The sequence below is a fragment of the Anabrus simplex genome, chromosome 1 (genome assembly GCF_040414725.1).
Source record: "Anabrus simplex isolate iqAnaSimp1 chromosome 1, ASM4041472v1, whole genome shotgun sequence".
Classification (NCBI taxonomy): domain Eukaryota; kingdom Metazoa; phylum Arthropoda; class Insecta; order Orthoptera; family Tettigoniidae; genus Anabrus; species Anabrus simplex.
The window spans coordinates 402,391,199-402,410,660 of NC_090265.1; the positions used below are offsets into that span (position 1 = coordinate 402,391,199).

The 19,462-nt window shown below is 41.6% G+C and overlaps 1 protein-coding gene across 1 annotated transcript in view; it reads right to left on the reverse strand.

Annotated features, from left to right (window-relative positions):
- The window catches only part of LOC136856850 (esterase FE4), a 112,617-nt gene that overhangs the window by 86,752 nt on the left and 6,403 nt on the right, over positions 1-19,462 (reverse strand). Inside the window, exons 2-4 of the mRNA XM_067135035.2 lie at positions 17,630-17,778; positions 11,181-11,318; positions 3,374-3,536 (exon numbers count right to left, since the gene is read on the reverse strand). Of these exons, the coding sequence (XP_066991136.2) occupies positions 3,374-3,536; positions 11,181-11,318; positions 17,630-17,770 (442 nt within the window). The 5' untranslated portion in view covers positions 17,771-17,778. The remainder of the gene's footprint in view (positions 1-3,373; positions 3,537-11,180; positions 11,319-17,629; positions 17,779-19,462) is intronic.

A 19,462-nucleotide genomic window follows, 5' to 3' on the forward strand; every position in this document is an offset into this window, starting at 1 on the left:
GAGCTATCAATATTAATGGGGCTTATGGAAGAAAGAAGGTAGAACTGGCTGAGTCAGCAAAGAGGATGCATCTGGATGTGCTAGGAGTAAGTGATATTCGGGTAAGGAGAGATAATGAGGAAGAGATAGGAGATTATAAAGTGTACTTGACGGGTGTTAGAAAGGGAAGGACAGAGTCTGGGGTAGGGCTCTTTATCAGGAATACCATTGCACGCAACATAGTTTCTGTTAGGCACGTACATGAGCGAATGATGTGGGTAGATTTGTCAGTTGGAGGAATTAGGACAAGAATTGTGTCCGTGTATTCACCATGTGAGGGTGCAGATGAGGATGAAGTTGACAAGTTTTATGAAGCATTGAGTGACATAGTGGTCAGGGTCAACAGCAAGGATAGAATAGTGCTAATGGGCGATTTCAATGCGAGAGTAGGGAATAGAACTGAAGGATATGAAAGGGTGATTGGTAAATGTGGGGAAGATATGGAAGCTAATGGGAATGGGAAGCGTTTGCTGGACTTCTGTGCTAGTATGGGTTTAGCTGTTACGAATACATTCTTCAAGCATAAGGCTATTCACGGCTACACATGGGAGGCTAGGGGTACCAGATCCATAATAGACTATATCTTAACAGACTTTGAATTCAGGAAATCTGTTAGGAATGTACGAGTTTTTCGCGGATTTTTCGATGATACAGACCACTATCTAATCTGTAGTGAACTAAGTATCTCTAGGCCTAGGGAAAAGAGAAAGCGAACCCTGTCTGCAAACGAATAAGGGTGGAAAATCTCCAGGACGAGGAAATTAGACAGAAGTACATGGATATGATTAGTGAGAAGTTTCGAACAGTAGACAGTAAGCAGGTTCAGGACATAGAAAGTGAATGAGTGGCATACAGGGATGCTGTAGTAGAAACAGCAAGGGAATGCCTTAGAACAACTGTGTGTAAAGATGGAAAAAGGCGAACATCTTGGTGGAATCGTGAAGTGAGAGCAGCCTGTAAACGTAAAAAGAAGGCTTATCACAAATGGCTCCAAACAAGGGCCGAGGCAGACAGAGATTTGTACGTAGATGAAAGAAACAGAGCGAAACAAATAGTTGTTGAATCCAAAAAGAAGTCATCGGAAGAATTTGGTAATAACCTGGAAAGGCTTGGTCAAGCAGCAGGGAAACCTTTCTGGACAGTAATAAAGAATCTTAGGAAGGGAGGGAAAAAGGAAATGAACAGTGTTTTGAGTAATTCAGGTGAACTCATAATAGATCCCAGGGAATCACTGGAGAGGTGGAGGGAATAATTTGAACATCTTCTCAATGGAAAAAGAAATCATCCTGGTGGTGTTGCAAACAGCCATGCTCATGGGGAGGAGGAAAATGATGTTGGTGAAATTATGCTTGAGGAAGTGGAAAGGATGGTAAGAAAACTCCATGGTCATAAGGCAGCAGGAATAGATGAAATTAGACCTGAAATGGTGAAGTATAGTTGGAAGGCAGGGATGAAATGGCTTCATAGAGTAGTAAAATTAGCGTGGAGTGTTGGTAAGGTACCTTCAGATTGGACAAAAGCAGTAATTGCACCTATCTATAAGCAAGGGAACAGGAAGGATTGCAATAATTATCGAGGTATCTCATTGATTAGTATACCAGGCAAAGTATTCACTGGCATCTTGGAAGGGAGGGTGCGATCAGTCGTTGAGAGGAAGTTGGATGAAAACCAGTGTGGTTTCAGACCACAGAGAGGCTGTCAGGATCAGATTTTCAGGTAATTGAGAAATGCTACGAGAGGAATAGGCAGTTGTGTTTATGTTTCGTAGATCTAGAGAAAGCATATGACAGGGTACCAAGGGAAAATATGTTCACTATACTGGGGGACTATGGAATTAAAGGTAGATTATTAAAATCAATCAAAGGCATTTATGTTGACAATTGGGCTTCGGTGAGAATTTATGGTAGAATGAGTTCTTGGTTCAGGGTACTTACAGGGGTTAGACAAGGCTGTAATCTTTCACCTTTGCCGTCCGTAGTTTACATGGATCATCTGCTGAAAGGTATAAAATAGCAGGGAGGGATTCAGTTAAGTGGAAATGTAGTAAGCAGTTTGGCCTATGCTGACGACTTGGTCTTAATGGCAGACTGTGCCGAAAGTCTGCAGTCTAATATCTTGGAACTTGAAAATAGGTGCAATTAGTATGGTATGAAAATTAGCCTCTCGAAGACTAAATTGATGTCAGTAGGTAAGAAATTCAACAGAATTGAATGTCAGATTTGTAATACAAAGCTAGAACAGGTCGATAATTTCAAGTGTTTAGGTTGTGTGTTCTCCCAGGATGGTAATATAGAAGGTGAGATTGAATCAAGGTGTAGTAAAGCTAATGCAGTGAGCTCGCAGTTGCGATCAGCAGTATTCTGTAAGAAGGAAGTCAGCTCCCAGACGAAACTATCTTTACATCGGTCTGTTTTCAGACCAACTTTGCTTTACGGGAGCGAAAGCTGGGTGGACTCAGGATATCTTATTCATAAGTAAGAAGTAACAGACATGAAAGTAGCAAGAATGATTGCTGGTACAAACAGGTGGGAACAATGGCAGGAGGGTACTCGGAATGAGGAGATAAAGGCTAATTTAGGAATGAACTGGATGGATGAAGCTGTACGCATAAACCGGCGTCGGTGGTGGGGCCATGTGAGGCGAATGGAGGAGGATAGGTTACCTAGGAGAATAATGGACTCTGCTATGGAGGGTAAGAGAAGTAGAGGGAGACCAAGACGACGATGGTTAGACTCGGTTTCTAACGATTTAAAGATAAGAGGTATAGAATTAAATGAGGCCACAACACTAGTTGCAAATCGAGGATTGTGGCGACGTTTAGTAAATTCTCAGAGGCTTGCAGGCAGAACGCTGAAAGGCATAACAGTCTATAATGATAATGTATGTTTGTTCTATATAACGGATGCAATGACAACAATCAATTGGTGTCAGAGTTGCTTCGACCTCAGACATACAGTGACCCTGCAGCTGTCCATGGCTTCCATCACAAGGCATGTGTTGTACCTAGATTTTACGATCCGAACCATGACTGTATATCTCGATGGTGTGAGAAGCTCTGTGGTCGTTACCATGCACTGGAGTGCCCGAAGAGACCGTGTTCTCTGACAAAACTTTGTAGTGATTAAGTTCATACCCCTGCACATTGTGCGCTTTTCTGTGTAAATAAAATAAACATCTTAAACTGCCACGGATCTTAGGCGGTATCAAACACGCTACCATGGAAACAAAAGGACAGAAGGACAACTACCCTACTCATCCCCCGAGGAATAGAATAGTACAGAACAACTGTTTAGTAAAGGGCTCTAACTTCCTAAATTAAGTGCTAAATACTCACCCAGTGCCCCCACTCGGTAGTTGGGAGACACAACAACAAGTCCCTCTCCAACCAAGAAGTCTGGACCGTGAAAGTCGCTTTCTCCCGAACCACAGACAAACCCTCCACCGTGGATAAGAAACACCACCGGCAGAAGTGGAGATGCAGCATCACTTTTGGGTAACTGGAATATTAAAAAAACGCTACATGTTACGAGGTTAAAAATAATTATATTAATCAGTAGGCTACTCACTAAGATACTACTTCGATGAAATGAAATGGCGTATGGCTTTTAGTGCCGGGAGGGTCCGAGGACAGGTTCGGCTCGCCAGATGCAGGTCATTTGATTTACCGCCCATAGGCGACCTATGCATCGTGATGAGGATGAAATGATGATGAAGACGACACATACACCCAGCCTCCGTGCCAGAGAAATTAACCAATTATGGTTAAAATTCCCGACCCTGCCGGGAATCGAACCCGGGGCCCCTGTGACCAATGGCCAGCACGCTAACCATTTAGCCATGGAGTCGGACATTGCTAGGATAATACTGTTAGTCGGCTCAGAGGATTCGACTAATAGTCTGACTCATGATCCCTAGTTTGCAGTTTCCGATTCTTGAAGGGCGATCAATGGTCTTGGCACACCATGTCATTGTTGGCATGTTAAAGATCTCTGGTGTGCAATCAGTGTCACCCGATAAAGAATAAATTAACTCAGCTACAGGAATTGTCGGGTAGAAATGCTTTCCTTTCTAGATACCAGCACAATCGGAATGTTAAAGTCGATATGGAGGTCGCCTAAGTAGTACCACTTCAGAAGCCCAGGTCATATTCTTCTTATTTAATGAATTGCAATGCACGCAAACTGTGCAAATACATTGTATTGAATATTGCAGTTACATTATATAACAGTTACAACTCAACGCATCAAAGGCAAGCATTACGCCGCTATCCAGAGACACATCCCACAGAAACCATGGTTCAGTCTACTATCTCTCACTCGCCGCCATATTACATCAATTATCAGAATGCGACTTGGACACGCATCTTACCCCAGTCATCTGTTCAGACTTGAAGTCATAGACTCCCCAAATTGTCCCTCTGACCCCAATCAAGAAGCAGACCTCAACCATACAATTTTAGGATGCACTAGATACAAACCACAAGTGACCAATTTATATCAAACGCTTATACAACTGAAAGTTCCACTTCCTACCTCCGTTTCGTCGTTGTTCAGCAGCTATGACATCCGTATATATCAAGCAATAGCCAAATTTTTAAGTGAAGCCAATTTAACACTGTGATATGTTTGTTCTGTAGTCTGTAGTTAAACTGTTCTCATCCAACCAAAGTTCCCGTACCGTGGCTTTCCATCACCAATTAGTCACAATGCCATGAACGGTCCCATGTTGTAAAGATGTTGCTCTTTGACTTTCCTGTTTTCTAAATGTACAGAGCTGGCAGCATGGTCTTACGGACCAAATGCCAAAATGTAAATAAAAAAAAAAAATATATATATATATAACAGTTCTAATCTTTGATGAATTGGTTAACTGGTTCGTCGCCGGATACAGAGTGGGTCTTGACCAACAAGTGGCCACGGCTGGTCCGTGGTCAGACAGCTCTGCACTCCGATCGGCCTACCGAGCAGAGGTGGAATGACCACAGCTCTACCGTGCCTCTACGCCTCTGTGCTCGGGAGACGGGGAGGGGCTGGTCCCCAGAGTCGGCTGTTGTGAGAACGGTTTTCCATTCTCCTGCACTAAGGCGACTGCCGGGCAACTCCTAGTATAGGCCACGGCTACCAATCCTGTCACCTTCACCTGTCTCATCCGATAAAAATCTCATGGTCTTCAGGGGAGGAATGCCATTTTTTGTTGCTTTACGTCGCACCGACACAGATGCAAGCTCACAGCCGCGTGCCCCTAACCACATGGCCAACTCGCCCGGTAGGGGAGGAATGAAAACAGTAGTAGTACTTAACTGGTTTACCTTCTTTTCTACATTGAAAAATCTGGTATCTCCCACAGAAAAGGCCGCATAGTCTACAGCTACTTCCTGGGTCAGACTGGTGATGCCCTATCATCTTTTAAATTTTATAGTGGTGGCCATTCACTACCGCAGAGTAATGTCGGAGTTCTTGAGTCATTTTTGTCCGAGATCTGTTCATCATGGCCTCCATTCAATAGAATTTCTGTCTTTCTTATAGCAGGCTCGTCAGCAAACTGTACTTGGCAGGTCAAATGTCAATCGTAAACATTCAATTAGGAATGCCTCCTTTGGAAGTAAGTAGACCAGTCTGCAGCACGTATACTTCGAGCACCCAATGGCACAGTCTTTATGGTGCGGAGATCGTTGATGGTGAGTTTCTCCCACGTTATCTCGACCCCATGAGTGAGGATAGAAACTATTCTTGTATTGAAAAGCGATATTGCTGTGTACAGATAAAGAGCTCTTTAATATCGAATGCGGCCGTAACAGCTAGTGTTGCTCGTGTCTTTGTGTGTAGTCTGAAGGATTTTACTGTAGTCTTTAGTCTTGAATGAATTTACGATATTTTATCATTCGTTTCGCATTAGGATTCGATCTTCCAATGATATACGTCCTCGTTTTGAGAAAAGCATTTACACAGCTTTATCCATGTTGATGAGAAATTTGTCTTCCTCTGTCCAAAATCCTAGCTCATCGACTGTTCTTTGTGGCTCGGTTTTATCATAGGACCAAATAATCACATCATTAGCGTAGATGTACAGGATGTCCGAGAAGTCCCCGTACCCCTAGTTTCATACGTTTCATATAGTGGAGTACTTACATATAAAAACTATGAATCCAGGGAATCTGTGTGTGCACCATCATGCCTTAAACAGAGTTCTATCCGTCTCCAAGTCCTCATTGACATATTGCGGAGCATCTCAGGAGTTATGGAACGAAAGGCTTCCTCCACACTTTCTTCATTAGTCGTTTACCGACGCTGAGGCACATGGGTCTTGATTATTCCCCATAATGAGTTGTCTGGCGTGGTAAGGTCCGGGCTTCGTGGTGGCCATTTAAACGGGGCTGGAGATGTTGGTGAGCCACGACCAATCCAGCGGCCTTGAAATTGTTCATCAAGGAACTCGCACACCTGAATACCAAAATGTGCTAGAGCCCCATCCTGCTGTAACAACACATGGCCCTGATTCCCTTGTCTTGAAGCTGAGGTATTAACCAAGATTGTAACATGTACAATTAAGATTTTCCATTCACATAGCCGTCAAAAAATACGGCATTTGGGAATTGTGCCAACAAAGCACGGCAGGCTGCAACCCGTTGCTCCATGTCATTGTCAGATAATTCATTCACATGCATCGGCCTAAATCCTTTCATTGTCAAATCTCTTTTAATGTGGTCATGCATTGTTGACCGCGGTACTTGAAGTTCAGCTGCTATTTTGCGAATGGATTTCATTGGAGGCTGCTCAATTGATTGAGCGACGGCGCACACACGTATGAAACTAGGGGTACGGGGACTTCTCGGACATTCTGTATATCTCTTCGTTGCTTCTCTCTCCAGCCTTATTTTTCGGAAGATATCCCAAATGGCAATATTAAACAATATGGAGCTAAGGGGATATTCCTGTGGTACACCGTTTGTTTTCAGTCACGCTGTCTGAGACTGGTATTGTATGATTGTGAATCATAGCTGTTAGTTCATCATTCTACAGTATACTAACAGAGATTCCAGTGTGAATGATAGTCCGCTTCTGTTGAGTGTGTCGAAATTATTAGGAAAGTCTATAAAGACCCCATTACATTTTCCACGTGAAATTCTTATCGTGTCTTATATGTCTCCTATTAACTTCTTAACTGCTTCGTGAACTTGAATTGTTCATCTGTGATTTTGGACATGACTTCTGAGTTGATTCCTTTCGTTATGAACGTTGACAGTATTTTGAAGAGATTGTTCTCTAAGGGTATTAATCTACGTGAATTTGGCTCTTCGACATCCATCTTCCCTTTAAATATATTTTTATCATCGAAGATCTCCAGCCTGCTGGTATGTTACCCATTTCAAGGCATAGATTCATTAGTTATGTGACTTCTGGAAGCAGAACATTGGCTGCGATATTGAGATGCTCATTAAATATCTAATGTAGGCCAGAAGCTTTGTTATTTTATACGTTCTATGGTTTCTTGAACCTCTTCCGTCGTGAAAGGACTAGTTAATAGCTCTATCTATATCAAAGAGCTTCAGGGCATAGGCAGTTGTGATTCTTTGTTTAGAATGTTGGTGAGTGCTCCTCCCGGGTGTTCATGTCTTCTACCTATTGTTTGTGATCTTCGAGTATTTAAGTACTAATTTCGTGTGGCTATTTCTAGCCGAGTGCAGCCCTTGTAAGGCAGACCCTCCGATGAGGGTGGGCGGCATCGACCATGTGTAGGTAACTACGTGTTATTTTGATGGAGGACAGTGTTATGCGTGGTGTGTGAGTTGCAGGGATTTTGAGGACAGCACAAGCACCCATCCCCCGAGCCACTGGAATTAACCAATAAAGGTTAAAATCGCCGATCCGGCCGGGAACCGAACCCGGGACCCTCTGAACCGAAGGCCAGTACACTGACCATTCAGCCAACGAGTCGGACGGGGATTTAAGTACCAGGTATGGATCTATCGTGGCTTCCTCCATCATTTTTGCTGCTTCAGATTCCAAGTAGCCGTTCCGTTCCGGCTCCAACAGATTTTGATTGTTGTTCTTGAGCTATTATGGGCTCTAAACTCATCGACATTTTTCTAGGTCTTTGATATGTGCGATGCCCTTACGACTCGTTTCCTCTCTCAAAAGCATTCTTCACTGAACCAAATTTGGGAATTTTTCTACTGGTTTTACATTGCACTAACGCACTGAATGTTTTCGGGGACGCAGGGATGTAAAAGAGTTAGGATTGGGAAGGTAGGGGCCATGGCCCTAATTGAGGTTTGCCTGGTGCGAAATTGGGAAACCACGGAAAAGCATATTTAGGGATGACAAAGGTTTACACAGACATGGTTCTTTTGTTCTGTTCCATTTCTGACAGAAACTGCTGTTATAGTTTGAATAGCTGAAGGGCCACTAAGAACCGCGAGATCTCAACTGTTTTGTCTTCTTGGGGACCCACCATGTTTTCATCCTTTCAGAGTGTGGTTTCTTCGATGCATCAGAATGTAATAATAATAATAATAATAATAATAATAATAATAATAATAATAATAATAATAATAATAATAATAATAATAATAAAATTATAATAATAATAATAATAATAATAATAATAATAATAATAATAATAATAATAATAATAATAATAATAATAAAATAATAAAATTATTATTATTATTATTATTATTATTATTATTATTATTATTATGTCCGGCTCCACAGCTAAATGGTTAGCGTGCTGGCCTTTGGTCACAGGGGTCCCGGGTTCGATTCCCGGCAGGGTCGGGAATTTTAACACTATTGTTTAATTTCTCTGGCACGGGGGCAGGGTGTATGTGTCGTCTTCATCATCATTTCATCCTCATCATGACGCACAGGTCGCCTACGGGAGTCAAATCGAAAGACCTGCACCTAGCGAGCCAAACTTGTCCTCAGGCACTCCCGGTACTAAAAGCCATGCGCCATTTCATTATTATTATTATTATTATTATTATTATTATTATTATTATTATTATTATTATTATTATTATTATTATTATTATTATTATTATTATTATTATTATTACCGTGGTTTGTGGATCAGCAGAGGTGAAAGAAGGTGCCAAATCAAAGTTGTTTTAAAACTTTAACAAAGGTTATATTTTCTGAGTATTAAACAATCAATAATCACCAAAACTTAACAACTTTTAACTAGTTGAGATAACAATAACATACCAGGTACAATGACAAGGTTTATACAAGGCAAGTGCATACACGATTTAGTGACAGTTTAGTAATCCGGGCTTCCAGCCCCTCGCATTAAATTTCCTGAGCTCTCAGCTCGATCTTACAAAAGATTACTATTTTCCACAAGGGCAGAAAACCCCTAATACCTGGAGCACTAGCTCCCAAAATGACAAAGTCAAGCCTCCTAGAGGCACTTTTCCAATTCTTGAAAGAGCAGACCCGCTCTCAGGTTTTCAAGCCTATTAAAGGCAATATCAGACTTTACAATTAATTGCCATCAAGTCACAACTTACAAAATGAAACGGGGGTACCTTGTACGCAACCAACTGGGCCTTAGCAGCCAAAGAACAGGTTAAGAAAATGGCCCGATATACAAAAGGGAATGGAGGCGTGTATCTGCCCTCCTACACATGCATTCTTAAAACCTATAAGGCACTAGGCCGATGACACAGGAGCTATTCCCAGACTATGGAGGTGACCCGTATAAGAAAGAAATTTAAACATTACGGAAGAGAAAATTCGGTTACCAAAACGTAGTCACCTCAAACCAAAATGAAGGGGAGGTCGAGAGGGTAAATCACTCTCTATCCTCAAATTCCAGTTACAAATTTACTTAAGTTTTTACATAAGCTGGCAAGAATTTACATGTTTATAAAGATAGGTTACAATGGTAAAGGTTTCGGACCTTGCCTGCGGGTTAAACTGCTGAGCTAGCAAGAAATAAAGATGTTAAACGGCTATTACCTTACTAAAGACCTGCTGCCTGATGAAAGAGACACCTCCAGCCTCCTGCTTCACGTCCCCACTCTTAGTTAAATATTGAAGTGGCCAGGAGACGTGAAAATCAGCAGTTTATATACCCTCGGGGAAGGTTCGAGATCTTTCATGAATAATCAAGCCACACCGTCTTACTTTATTTGTCAGTCTTGAAAGTACACTCAAAGTCGAAGAAGAAATACACGATTGGTCAGAAATTAATTACAGAAATTCTGGACTGGCTAAATTCAAAACTGGCGGAAAGAAAAGATCAATATTGCCAACCCACAAATGAATGACCGAAATTTAGTAAAGAGAAAACTTATGAATACAAAATTTCTTCAAAAAAGTGCCTTCACTTCGCACCAGGGTGCATGATCCTAATTTTTTTTTGGCAGAGACATCTATGAGAGAAAGTCCACACTTCTTGCAGAACGGAAAACAAAACAAGTAGAAATGTACACAGTTCAGGAAACTTCTCCATAAAAAAAAAATTACTGTAGTGACATCTTCTGAGAAAATTTATAAGTTGGTCCAGTTTTAAGTTCAGACTTTCTCCTGTAGAGGGGTTTTTAAGTGGCGCAAGATTTAAAAGTGCGCCGTAGGGGTATACCGCCCGGTGCAATTATTATTATTATTATTATTATTATTATTATTATTATTATTATTATTATTATTATTATTATTAATTTTCAGTATTTCTACCCGTCATCCCGTTTCCCAGTACGGAGTTGGGGATGATATGAAATGAATTTATATAGCATGTTTTACGGGCGTGGATTTCCTGACCCCAAACCTCAGTTGAAGAGCTAATGAAGATGAAATGAATTATGGTGAATGAAACTGGGTAAGAAGGAAGAAGGAATCGGCTGTGGCCTATGAATATATGAATATAACTGTCCTGAGATTTGCCTGGAAGTGAAAACGGGAAACCACTATCCTCGGATTATTATTATTATTATTATTATTATTATTATTATTATTATTATTATTATTATTATTATTATTATTATTATTATTAGCATCAGTAGTAGTATACACTTGAAACAAATAATAAACCCTATCAGTGTTAGTTGCAGTTAATAGATGGACAAATTCTAATGTTATGTAGGTACCTGACCTGTTACAGCGTATCATTTACAAATCATTGTTCTGGACGATTCTCACCTGCGGTGTAAACACGTTGAGGTAGAGACAATCCTCACTTCCTCCAAGTACTTTTTCCATGAGTAAAAATTGAGCACACATTGGACCATCCTTCATAGCGTCCCGAACTCCTGTCCATGGCTCAGGAGGTTGAGCGTCCTGAAAGAAGAAAATGCATGTTAGTTGTTGAAAATCCGTAGTTTAGAAGACACTGCTGTACAATCATTAAATAATCCCACCAACAAAGGTAACGGAGCAGCAGAGTATAAAACAGCAAGTGTACTCCCGCCTGTGTATATCCAACCAGAATGATATTTCCTTTTTGCCTACGCCATTCTATGGTCAATCCGTAATTAGATAGGAGGTTTAATTGCATTGGTTATATCTACTGCTATTCTTTTCATCCTCCCTGAGCTGTGTTACAATGAGAAAGTGCAGACACTTCCTCTGGGTGTTAAGTGCCCTTTTCCATAAATGGCTTTCGCGGCCGCAGATCTAAAAATCACTGGAATAGAACCAGATTTTGGGCGGTTAGATCGTGTGCGTTTGCAGAGTTTTGCCCAGACGTACCAGTTGGACTCGTCAGTTGAATTGGTACGCCCCTCCAAGACTCTGCTTAACAGTGGCAGACCAACTGTGTGGTCACGCCATGTTAGGAAATAGATCTGTCACTGCTAAGCAGAGTCTTCAAGTGGCGTGCCAATCCAACTGAGGAGCCCAAATGGCACGTCCGGGTGAAACTCAGCAAAATGCACACGGCCTAACCACCCAAAAACTGGTTGTATTCCCCGTACTTTTTGAAGTGTCCTTATTTGTATGCTTTGTGTGTCCTGTTTTTTTGTCCAGAAAGATGAAAAGCAGATCTGAAACAGTGCCACTACTGGAAAAGAATAGTTTTATATTAGAGTAGGGAAGGTAACTCATACCTATGGCGACACTAGGGCTCTGCTCTGCAAGAGCGGCATAGTCTCTATGGCGAATGTGGAGGGTAACATAATAATCTTGGATTGGATGCAAAGTGCAGTCATTCCTATGTTTCAAGCACATTCACCCTCTGAAAAAGTACATCATCGGATGAAATCCCCCCTGTTCCACTTTAACAGACTAAGCGAGTCGAACTGGATCCTGTTGGAAAGAAGGCAGAACTTAACCATTAGAGTGGCTAATATGTTCTAATGATGATGTCAAAATTTTTACATCCCAATGAGCTACTTTTGTGGCTTTCGGAGTCACCGAAGTGCCAGAATTTTCACCCTGGGGAGTTCTTTTAGTGGTAGTAGTTCTACCGGGACAAGGCTGGATGATTTATTTATGGACTTATAAAATCCACCGGACTGAACTAGGATCGAACCCATCAAGCTGAGGTTAGGAAGCCAGTACTCAACCATCTGAGACACTCACCCTGGCCATATGTGATCTAATCGTGTCATTAGTTACTAGTTTCTTGACATTGCTCCCCTGTGGCACGTTAGAGAACTAGGAGGACCACGGAATTAGACAAGTGAATATCTCTGATGCATTGTCCTAATCCTTTGCTAAATGGTCAGCGTACTGGCCTTCGGGTCAGAGGGCCTCGAGTTCGATTTCTGGGTGAGTCGACGATCTTGACTGCATATGGATAATTCTCTGGCTCGGGGACTGGCTTTTTTGCTCTAATATTTTTCTCTTCATTTACGTACAACACGTCGCACTAATAACCGCCACAAAAATAGGTAACAGTGAATACATCCCTCCATGTACTGTAGGTATGGCGACAGGAAGGACGTCCAGCCACAAAACTTCATTCATCGAGTTTATTCCCAACTTACGCTTTATCTCCTTATTTATTGTACCCTCCTGCCATTCTTCCCACCTGTTTGTACCAGCAATAATTCTCGATAGTTTAATGCATGTAAAACGTTTGAATAAAAGATTCTGAGTTCACCCAACTTTCACTCCCGTATAGCAAATTTGATCCGGAAACAAATCGATTCGTCGGATAGTCCGACAGTCCCTTGTTTGTTACATCTGTAACGTTTTTTATAAAATATTTCCTTTTGTGATACTTTCAGTCAGGGTTATCTTAAATCCTTGCATGGTGCCATATATTTTTCAAATTCACCCAAGTTCAATATACTGCGATTCCAATTTTAAATTTCTATTGCATTGTAAAATGATAAACTACACAGGCGGAAAAATATCCAAACACCGAAAAGGGGTTGTGCTAGATTAATGGACATTGGTAGGCGTGTTTATACATCTTAAATGTGACGTTGATTCAAATTTCCCGCAAATCACATTAGCGTGGCGCTAATAGCGGTCCCGTGACTTTGCACATCAGGCTTGCTTTAAATATGGGCTGTACTGTGTGAGAGCGTTAATTACCAGTGATATTGGTCGGAGTGACTGTGAGTGGGGCAAGAATGCCTTACGACGACGACGAACAGGCCAGTATCACCAGCTCACTGCCGTTGAACGAGGCCGTATAGTCCCTAATAGGGCTACGTGAAGGCGTATTCTCCTTCCGCGCTATTGCAGAACGACTTGGCAGGAATGTCTCCACTGTGCGTGCGTGCTGACAGCAGCGGTCACGGGAAGGTACGCTCGCAAGAAGGCCGGGCTCCGGACGTCCCCGTGGAACAACCGAGAGGAAGGACCGCCGTATTCGGCGTATGGCTGTGGGGCAGCAGACTGCGTCTGCAGCATGAGTTCGAGCGGCAGTTGGCACCACAGTGACGTATCGAAATGTTCGAAATCGGTTACTTGTAGAACAGCTCCAAGCTAGACGCCAAACCACCGCCGTCTGCGTCTTCAGGTGTGTCAAGCGAGAGCTCATTGGAGGATAGAATGGAGGACCGTTGTGTTTACCAATGAAAGCCGGTTCTGTCTTGGTGCCAGTGATGGCCGTGTGTTGGTGAGGCCAGGTGAGCGCCTGCATCCCACCTCTCTGCGGCGACGACACACTGGACCTACACCGGGTGTTCTGGTCTGGGGAGCAATTTCCTATGACAGCAGGAGCTCTCTCGTGGTTATCCCACGCACCCTGACTACAGATGTGTACGTCCGTCTGGTGATTCAACCTGCTGTGCTGCCATTCATACACAGCATTCCCGTGGGTGCTTTCCAACAGGATAATGCATAAACCCATGCCGCTGTTGTAACCCAACGTGCTCTACAGAGCGTCGACATGTTGCCTTAGCCTGCTCGATCCTCTGATCTGTCCTCAATCGAGCACAGTATGGGACATAATTGGACGAGAACTCCAGCGTCATACACAACCGGCATGAACCGTCCCTGTATTGACCAACGAAGTGCAGTAGGCATGAAACTCCACCCCACAAGCTGACATCCGGCACCTGTACTACACAATGCATGCACGTTTGCATGCCTGAATTTTACAGTCAGGCGATTACACCGGTTATTAATGGACCAGCATGGCACATTTGTTACTGCTTTAATCGCGCAGATATTAACATGTGGTCTTATACCTTTAACCATTTAAATATATTATTTCGACAAACATATTGCCAACATTTCCGTATTCTACATTCCTTATTTCATGGTGTTTGGATATTTTTTCCGCCACTGTAACATATAATGAAAGTCGTAAAATTTAAATACGTTTCTCCCCGACTTTTGAGCAGTTTTATATTTTTCGGCGCGCTTGAAATAGCTTCGTTAGAAATTTTTTACACGTTTTATAAGGTTTTTTACAACTTGTTACAAGTCGCATCGACACAGATAGGTCTTATGGCGACGATGAGATAGGAAAGGACTGGGAATGGGAAGAAAGCTGTCGTGGCTTTAATTAAGGTTCAGCTCCAGCATTTGCCTTGTGTGGAAAAGGAAAACAACGGAAATTTAGAAATCTTAGGACAGTTAGGAAGGGTGATTTTCTAAGGATTACTTTTCATGTAGGAAATGTCTGCACAAGCCGACGCACTTTCGTCACGCTCGGCAAACCACAGACCAGCAATAAACTGACCTAATGTCAATGCTATGCTTGTCTAGGAATAAGCTTCAACGCGATTTCTCGCTAATCATTTCACAAATATTGTATTTTCAGGACTATATTTTGAAATAAAGCAGTAGTGTGGCAGATCTCTGTGATGATTTTTGAGCAAAATTTTATGAAGTTCCACCCAGCGGTTTAGAAGTAGTATTTCGGAAGGCAAACAGATGATATTTCATTCTCATACATACAGGTTCACATACAAATACATGATCATTTTTCATTGAATATACCGGGCGAGTTGGCCGTGCGGTAAGGGACGAGCAACTGTGAGCTTGCATCGGGAAGATAGTGGATTCGACCCCACTGTTGGCAGCCTTGAAGATGGTTTCCCGTGGTTTCCCAGTTTCACAGCAGGCAAATGCTGGGGCTGTAACTTAATTGAGGCCACGGCCGCTTCCTTCCCACTCCTAGGCCTTTCCTATCTCATCGTCACCATAAGAACTATCTGTCTCGGTGCGACGTAAAGCAAAGCATAATATTTTAAAAATACACTCAACATGATAAGAATATAACTTACTATACTGAGTACAATAAACACATAGATAAAGAAGTAAATAAATAATAGAGACGCAGCCTCCTGGCTCAGACGGCAGCGTATCGGCCTCTCATTGCTGGATACCGGGGTTCAAATCCCGGTCACTCCATGTGAGATTTGTGCTAGACAAAGCGGAGGCGAGACAGGTTCTTCTCCGTGTACTCCGGTTTTTCCTGTCATCTTTCATTCCAGCAACACTCTCCATTCTCATTTCATAGCATCTATCCGTCATTCATATATCACTTTGGGAGTGGCGACCCCATGGTACTAATAGCTTATATCTGGTTCAGTCATTACATCCCTGTCAAAGACTGGAAAACAGGTTGCAGGTTTCCATTTTCAATAGAGACGCTAATTTTGAACAGGAAAGCAGACATTGAAAACATAGTGGAAAAGGAACATAAAATCATAAGAAAAATTCTAGGTCCAAAACTCACCAACGGACAATACCAACTTAGAGACAGGCAGAAAATCAAACAATACACAAGTATTCACAGTGACATTAGAAAACTCAGGCTTGATTCTATGGACATATTACAAGAATACATCCAGACAGACTTACCAAACAAATAGTCGAATTCTATGAAAACAGCAGTAAAGGTAAAACTGACACAATAAAATGGATTGGAAAAATCAAAATCGATTTGAAACAGGAAGGAATTACATCAGCAGATGTCCAAATCAGGGTAATCTTCAGATCCAAAATTCACAAAAGGCAAGTTAACCAAGAGGGTAGACCAAAGGACAAGACTGGAACAACCTGGTCTGAAGACAGAAAGGAAGCAAAACAGTAAACGAATGAAAGAAATGTGGGCAGAGAGGAAGGCAAATGCACGCCTCTAAGTACTTTGCGTGGTCTTAATGGGCTTATTCGCATATAATAATAATAATAATAATAATAATAATAATAATAATAATAATAATAATAATGTCCAATGCAAGTGAGAATTCTGAAATCAGGATGCATTCTTGTGCATTCTTAAACATGAGGCTGATGACCTTGATGTTACTGCCCCTTAAACGAATCCTCTTAAACAAGAGTGACTAATAGCTTCCTCTCTGCCATACGCTCCATAATCTGGCAAGAAGACTGTACTCTTTATAGCTGGAGTGACAAGCCAAGGCGATGAGCTAATTCCCACTGGTGTGGGCTCTGTAGCTGAAATAGGCCGTGACGTTATTATTTATATTAATGGAGCTCCCAAGAACGAGCTCGCCCCAGAAGTGTCCCGACACCGTATTTGAAGTTTGTCAATATTCTCAAACCAATTTTCATGAAATGTACTTTGTGTGACGATGTTTACATAATAAAACTGAAACGTAAGTGAATTGTAGTTTAAACGACCAAAAATGAATTTCCCCTGTTTCCAGTATCAGGTGTAAGTGTAATACATCCCTCATAAAATGATTAACCTTTCACATTCACTATTTTAGGAATAATACAGTCATAACAGTCTAACTCCAACGGGGATTTTAACTTGGGGTGCGGGAGGAGTTGGTGATTATTATTATTATTATTATTATTATTATTATTATTATTATTATTATTATTATTATTATTATTATTATTATTATTATTATTGAGTGGAGACATTGGGTCCTCTAGCTGAGCCTGGCATTGCTTCCAATTACTGTCATCAGCCTACTCACTTTCGTCACTCTTGTCCGACCTTCCTGGACGAACTCTTACTCTCTTCCGTTCCCATGGCTATTACGTTTACCGAGGTCTAGGCAGTCTTCTTCCTTCTATTTTGTCAGTACTTTCATTGTTCGAGGGGTTGGAACTCATTTCGTTTCTCCAATTACCAGAGTTAAAGAGGGTATTACTGTCTCATTTCTTCTTAAAGCAATCATAATTACCACAGCAATGTGACATAAACCACGTAACCAACTCGCCAAAGGAGTAGTACTCATCGAGCAGTTCCTGTAAAGAAAGGTTACCTTAAATCGAAGTGGTCCAATTGGTGGTTTGGCGAATGGTACTCCAAGGAAACTGTAGAATGTCTTTCCTGTTATTGACGAGGTCGTCTCCTTCCCTCTAAGAGTCCCCTGGACCACATCCACCGTAACCGTCTCCACCATGCTCCAACCTGAAACGAAACATTAATAAATTACATCAAGAACAGTCGTAGTGTTAAATGTTATGCCCTCGCTGGATCTGCCGGTTACTAGAGTAGTTGTGTTATGCTTCGGGAATATATTTACTTCGTTTCTTTAAAATCTCATAAATGTGAATAATTGTGTGTCTATGGCCTTCCGTACACAATGGCCTGAAGTCGATTCCTTAGGTTATTTAAAGTCTTTTGAAATCCATTGTAAGTCTGTTGCCCAGACGACCTCGCCGGCTCGCACAAAACGAGGAACCGACGGGAAGAAAACTTCAAACAGGCTACTGGTAAGAAAAAAACTGAAGGATAAATGAGAGAACTTTCCTTTATTTTACCGGAGCTGAAATAGTATGCAAGGCGAAACAACTCAATGCTGGTTGATGGTAGATTAAAACTCACGCTCTTCGCGGTTCCTGGATGATGTCCGGAGTGTCCATCATTCTAACACACTAGTATCTTTCATAAATGGGACTGCATAATCACTGCTCTTATTTACAGTAAAACGAACGCTTTACCTGTCCAAATTAGGATATGATGAGTTCTGTAGGTAAAGCTGAGAAATTATGCATCAGCTAAAACGAGGAAAAGAATGAATATTCCCAATAAGGACAGGGTACACTTTGAATACTTATAATTTTAAAAATATAGGATGTTATAATTATAAATGATACATAATATTACATACAGTACATATACCTGCCTACACGACGCTGAAACACTGTGCTCAATATTTATTGACCTTTTGGTATATTTTTTACAATTGGTCTTGTTAAGCTTAATGCATACATATATTCAAAGATATTTGTATAACGCTACTATCAGAAATAAATTAACTGATTTAAATCTCACAAAATATATTGGGGCTGTCTAGCCTAGCCTAGGAGGTATAGAAGTGGTTGGTTCATCCGCAAGGAGGTAGACTCAGGAAGATCATAATTTAGAAACAATACTTCTACATCTGAGGAATCACATCACCTTGGAGTTAACTCAGCTCACATCAGAAATGTATACCTGACCAATGGCCCATACGGGGGTTGAGATGTATCTTACAGTATTTAGACACGGTAAAAGTACGACCATTAATTTCACCGTGATAACCTCGAGAATACTGTATATCCAGCAAAGATCTCTGAATATGAGATTGCTGATCACGATGGGCTTACTGCCGAAAATACTCAGAACCTTCAGTTGAATCTGAACTTATGGTAAGAGGGAATAAGCAGACGTAACATGGTCATGTGTTAGTAAAATAAAATACCATGGGAATTTCGCGTGACCCAGTACTCACGAAATCGTCTTGAGAAGATTGGAGAGTGTTGAGAGTTTTAAGTGTCTGGAGGCAATCATCAGCGAAGATGGCAAAGTTGACCGGGAAATCAGTACACGCATTGCAGCCGCTGGCGACTGTACCATGCTGTTAACAGGCGCTTCACACGAAATTTGTGAAGTCAGTGTGAAGACAACATTAGTTGTGCATCAGTTTATCTCCCTACTCTAACGAATATCTCAGATTCATGGGCCCTAGAAGACCAACACAAGAACAGACTTCAGACAGTAGGGATGAGATACCCGCAAAAGATACCCCACGGAGAGTGGAACAGAAGATCAGGAGACAGGGTGCAAAATAGAACTATCCGGATGGCCTCAACATTCAGATAAACGAATC